A 6,000-nucleotide genomic window follows, 5' to 3' on the forward strand; every position below is an offset into this window, starting at 1 on the left:
CGTGCAAGAAAGCCATATGCGTAGGCAGAGAGTGATTGAGAGTATAGTTTTAGTATGAGTTTTCCGACCCCTGTGAAGGTACGTAGCTCCTGTATTTATAGAGCCAATCAAGAACGGTTAATTTCATGCATGTACGCCACTAGGGGATAACCGCTATCCACTATGCTTGTTACGTGACTCTAAATTGTAACTTCCCATAATCGTTCGCCTCACGCTTCAACTTTACTCGATTCGACCCTTAATAGTCACCTTAGTGCGCCTTAACTGTTAAGATCCCTTTAATAACAACTCTTTACCATTTTGAGTTACTATTACATTTTCGAGTTACTGTCGAGACCGCGTTCTAGCTTCTCTTCAATGAACAACAAATAAACTTTCAAGCACTCATTTGTTCAATTTAATTAATTCTATTCGAACACATTCACGTGTGAACAAATAAGGCTTTCAATATGGTAGGTGTTGACCTTTATCTTTTGTTTCGAGTGATTTTCACACCCTTTTCGAGTCACATGGTTTCGAGTGACCTTAACAACACGGTAAAAAAAAAGAAGTTTAAAGTCCATCACAAAAGACTTTATCACATAATTATAAAGTCAGCGAAATTTACATTTTAATTAGCATTAGCTTGCAGCGCTTATTTGAATAGTACTCTATTTGATACCTTTATATAAAGTTGTTTAAATTTTATAGATTAAAAAATATAATTGAGAAGGGAGATTCTATTCAAAGTGACTCGATATGTTTTCTAACAAAAGGTAATTATTAATATTATTGATGAATATTTTATACTAATATCATATTTATATATATAAGAAAAAATATCACAGACACAGCAATTGAAAATGATAAACCATACAAAGAAGCCTTAATTAACATTCGACACAAAAACAGAACAAAAACCTAATTAAAGGATGGACTAATATGTCCAAATGCATTCAGTCGCGAGTAACAACCACCACTTGTTTGCCAACATTGCGACCATTATAAAGGCCAACCAAGGCTTTAGGACCATTCTCAAGACCCTCAACTATGTCTTCTACATACACAACATTCCCTTCTCTGATATGAGGCAAGAGAAACTCCAAAAATTTGGGATATAAGTGATAAAATTTAGTAACTATAAAACCTTCCATACGAAGTTGCTTGAATATGAGATTTGACAAATTTGTTACACCTTCATGTTGAGTAAGATTATATTGTGAGACCATTCCACAAACAGGTATGCGACCTTGGAGTCTCATATTCTGGAGTACAGCATCAAGTGTCTTGCCTCCAACATTTTCAAAGTAAATGTCAATGCCTTCTGGAAAATATCTAATATATAAATCAATATCCATTAATCATTAGTGCATGTGTATGAACCAATTTAATTAAAACTTTCATATCACGAAACTATTAATATTGACCTTTTCAAAGTTGCATTGAGGTCTGACTCTTCTTTATAGTTGAAAGCTTCATCAAATCCTAACTTATTCTTCAATAGATCCACCTAATTGTAAAAAACACATTCAAATGAAAATTTTGTGACATAAAGTGAATATTATAGACTGTAACTTCTGATATTTGACATAAACGTACAACTTAATTATCATTCATGCATACATATATAGTGACAATGATTGGAAGAATACCTTCTCTTTGCTTCCAGCACTTCCAACTACATAACAACCGGTCAATTTAGCAAACTGACCAACAAGTTGGCCAACAGCACCAGAGGCGGCTGAAACAAAAACATTCTCTCCTTTCTTTGGAGACCCTATTTCAAAGAAACCACCATAAGCAGTCACTCCTGGCATACCTGTGTTCAAAGAAGAAACTAACATGAATAATAATGCACAATTATAAGTGAGAAAACAATGATTTATTTTGAAGAAGTACGAATTACTCATGAGTATTTGTCTAAATATTACACAACCAATTGAATTAAGAGTTTGTATCTAAATATTCTCTAAATCTCTGTAGTGAAAAAACATAGTATTTGTCAAAAAATTTGGCCGATTATTTTTAGTGAGATTTCCTCTCTTAACCACATTGTTTTTTATACAGAAAACTTGAACTCAAGACTTTTATTAAAGAAATCAAACTTAATTCTACTCGGATCAAGGATTTATTAGTAAAAAAACACGTATGATATATATGTACTAAGAAAATCGAGAGAAAAAAATAGTCCAACATAACCGATATAAAATGAGGCTAGCATATCATACTGGCATGAGGGGCATAAATGATTGAATAAGAATCAACATAAATTGTGCTTATTGGATACATACCAAGAATACCGGTGTAATACGAAAGAGGGACATCAGTGTGATCAATTTTGAAATGTATTAGAGATGAAGGGATCAAGCTGAATTCTTCCCATTTAGTAATTCCCCATACTAAGTCTCCTTTCTTAAATTTGGGGTCTCCAGATTCAAGGACTTTAGACACCCCATATCCGGTTAATGGCTGCATTTAAATAACGATTAGTAAACACTAAGTTTATGATTAATAAAATGTATTTTCAGTACAACACTACAAACATTTTATTTTTAATCAAAGTTTGTCTTCAACAGTTCAATTTAATAACTATTTACACTAATCGTTAAAGTTTCACAAAACACCAAACTTCTTGAACCACTACATTCTCATCGCTGAACTGTTTTCTTAAAATTTTATTTTGAAAATATTGACTTGATACATATACCATTAATAAGCAGCCCAATATGATGTCCTTAGCTTTTCACTTTAAAAAAACGCCTTCAATGTTTTGATATCAATTTGTTAGAGTTAAGTACATGACAATAGGGGTGTTCAAATTGCTAAACTAAACTAAACTAGAAGAAAATTAAACTAAACTATAATAAATAGTTTACTAAACTAAATTGAACTAAAATAAATATTGACTAAACTAAACTAAACTATTATCTAGATTAGTGCACTATAGTTCTAAGAGTTTGAACTAAACTATTAATATCAATTAAATTAAATTATTATTAATTATAAATTAAATTATCATTAATTATAAACTAAATTGAACTACATTAAAAAAAAATTAAAATCAACATTTTTAAATTAAACTACCAAATTATTGATATTAATTATAAATTAAATTTAAAATAATGACGCGTTTGTTTTAATTTATATATTCAGAGATTGAATCTTCGTCTTAAATATGAAATAGTATAAATTATGTTCAGCAAAAAATATTTATCTCGAATATTCTGTAATGATTGTCCATTTAAAATAATTCTGTAAACTAAATAAACATTTAACTGAAAATGAATTACTACAAAAGAAGAAGAAAAAAAAGAAATTTCGTGGTGGTGTTATTGATTGGATCTCAAAAAACTACAAGAAGCGAGAACAAGGAGTAAATGAGAAAGCAAACGTAGGCAACAAAGCGGGGGTGTTCGTCCCAGCGCGCGACCTGTCCGAGGAGCTTGGCGCAGACCCTGGTGACTCTTCGATTCTCCGTAAATGTGCTTCTTGTATTTAGTTTTAGTGAACTGAACTATTAATTTTAATAGTTTAGCTTTATAAACTACACTAAAAATAATAGTTTGGTTTAAACTATTAAAAAATAATTTAATTTATTTTAGTTATTTAAAAAGTTTAGTTTTAAATAGTTTTGTGAACACCCCTACATGACAAGAGCTTAATTGAAAAGATTAGTTCATTTGCTCAAAGAATCTTATAACTTAAGTATTATATTGAGTTCTTATTCTACATGTGTAAAGTGTAATACAAAAATAATAGTGCTATATTTGAGAGTTTTGAAAGAGATATGATATAGTGGTTTAAAAATTAGTAGGTTGAAATGGAGTGGTGAGGAAACTTGAAAGGAACGAGTTACGAGTATGACACCGGAAGATGTTGTAGGGTAGTTCTCCATTGTTTAGAATTCATAATGGTAAGCAATGGATTGAAGAAAATTGATATTATAAAAAAATTGTAGTTATAAATTGTTAACTTATTCAAGCTAAAAAACAAGTGGATTTAAATTAATATATTTATTACTAAATAGTTTTGAAATCATATGAAATTTGATATATATGATCTTGTGTATAATATAACATAATTTAATATTTGAATAAATTAAATTTGTATTATATCAAAAGTTATTTATTAAAAGGGTAAGATTTAACTCATACAAACACACACACACACACATATATATATATATATATATATATATATATATATATATATATATATATATATATATATATATATATGTGTGTGTGTGTGTGTGTGTGTGTATATGTATATATGTGTATATATATGTACACACACATATATATACATGTACATATATATATGTGTGTACATATATGAGCACAACATATATGAGAATTGATTAAATTATATTGATATAGCTTTTACAATTATTATACCATTCAATAGATTTATATAAAAAATAAATTTTGTTGATCTTATTATTGAATTACAATTTTATATTATCTTATATACCAAATTTGTTAAAATTTAATTACAATAATTAAGAAGACAATCAAATTATTTATACTTTAATATATTTAAAATACACATATATATATATATATATATTATATCGATTTTAATTTATATAAATGTAAAAAAAAATTGGATTACTATAAATTTTTTTATATATAATCTGAAAAAAAAACTTTTTATGTAATATATTTTTTTTAAATAATCATTTAATTATATATATATATATATATATATATATATAAAAGTTGGAAGTATAATTTTCTTTTCATCGAATCAGTCTCATTAAAAATAAAAGTTGTATCTTTAATTACAACTTTATGTCTAAATTAAATCAAATTTCAATTCTTAATTAAGAAATATATTAAGGAACTCAGTTTAAATCACTTGTACAAACAACCCTAAATTTAACTGTCTAAATTGAATCAAATTTCAATTTTTAATTTAGAAACTCTTGTGATAAATAATTTTTACTTAAAACAAAAATTTGTACACCTATGTATAGGTTAGGTTTTATATAAGTGGTTGATGATGGATGCATGAGAACTAAATATTTCAAAATAAAAGCAAAAAAAGAAAAAAAACAAGTGAGAAAAGTTTGAGGACTAACGGAACCAGGTGTATAGGTTTGAAAGGCGTCGATGGTTTCCATTTTGGTCATGAGGAATCGCATGTAAGGGTCACATGATAGGTAGAGATTTTTGAGTAGCACATCATTGGAACCTTCTGGAAGCTTCAATTCTATTGTTCCTTCAACCATGTTCATGTCGGATTCCTTAGGAGAACCTGTCACATAGTCCCTCAGAACCACTTGCTTGTTCCTCACTTGTGCCATCGCAATTCTAACTAGCCTCTTAATGTGTTGTTTTGGGTTGTCTTGTGTTGTGTGTCACCTTGTTTACAGTGGATATCTTTATAGAAGAAGAAGGAAGGATAAAATGGTGAAATCGAATGACTGGTATTAAATAAAAAATAAATAAAAACTTTGAATATATCGAAACAATATAGAATGATTTATGTCAAATTAATTGGTAAGCTCTTGATGTAAAAATAAATAAATAAATAAATAAATAAAAGCAAGTCATTGAATTATTTGAGAATTTTTAATTTGGTTTTCGTACTAAAAATATGTATAATTAGATCTTGGGTTTTATTTTTGTATTCAATATCTTAAAGATTTTAGAATAGTAATAATATTTTTCTTTTTATGATTTAAAGTTATTATAAAATATATTAGTTTAGGGTTCAATAAAAAATAATTTATAACTTTTGAGAAAAATTAATTTTGGTTTATGGATACTTTTATTTTATTTTATTTTATTTTCTTATACTTGTGGAAAGTTTATCTAACCAACTCTTGATAATTTTTACTTGATAAAAAGTATATTTAATATTATAATACCTAGAGTTTTTTTTCTTCTAAATAATTAATAAAATATTTTAATTAATTGAGAAAATTTTCTGAGGAATAATGGACTTAAGTTATTTAATTATGTATGTATTTAAATAATTATCTAATTAAGTGTATTATGAAAATATATAATGTAA

The 6,000-nt window shown here is 27.2% G+C and overlaps 1 protein-coding gene across 2 annotated transcripts; it reads right to left on the bottom strand.

The window, feature by feature from the left end:
• Window positions 1–836: 836 nt before the first annotated feature.
• Window positions 837–5,350, bottom strand: LOC145955743 (2-alkenal reductase (NADP(+)-dependent)). Of its 2 annotated transcripts, none has more exons than XM_083070860.1 (5): window positions 5,063–5,349; window positions 2,271–2,448; window positions 1,632–1,798; window positions 1,407–1,489; window positions 837–1,314 (listed from the first exon to the last, which is right to left on the bottom strand). In XM_083070860.1, the coding sequence occupies exons 1-5, from the start codon at window positions 5,285–5,287 to the stop codon at window positions 936–938; spliced, it is 1,032 nt and encodes a 343-aa protein (XP_082926986.1). In that variant the 5' UTR covers window positions 5,288–5,349; the 3' UTR covers window positions 837–935. The 2 variants fall into 2 exon arrangements, with proteins under 2 accessions (XP_082926986.1, XP_082926987.1); XM_083070861.1 differs by having other exon boundaries at window positions 1,160–1,303; window positions 5,063–5,350.
• Window positions 5,351–6,000: the final 650 nt, after the last annotated feature.

This window comes from Cajanus cajan, chromosome 3 (genome assembly GCF_000230855.2).
Source record: "Cajanus cajan strain Asha chromosome 3, NIPB_CcT2T_4, whole genome shotgun sequence".
Classification (NCBI taxonomy): domain Eukaryota; kingdom Viridiplantae; phylum Streptophyta; class Magnoliopsida; order Fabales; family Fabaceae; genus Cajanus; species Cajanus cajan.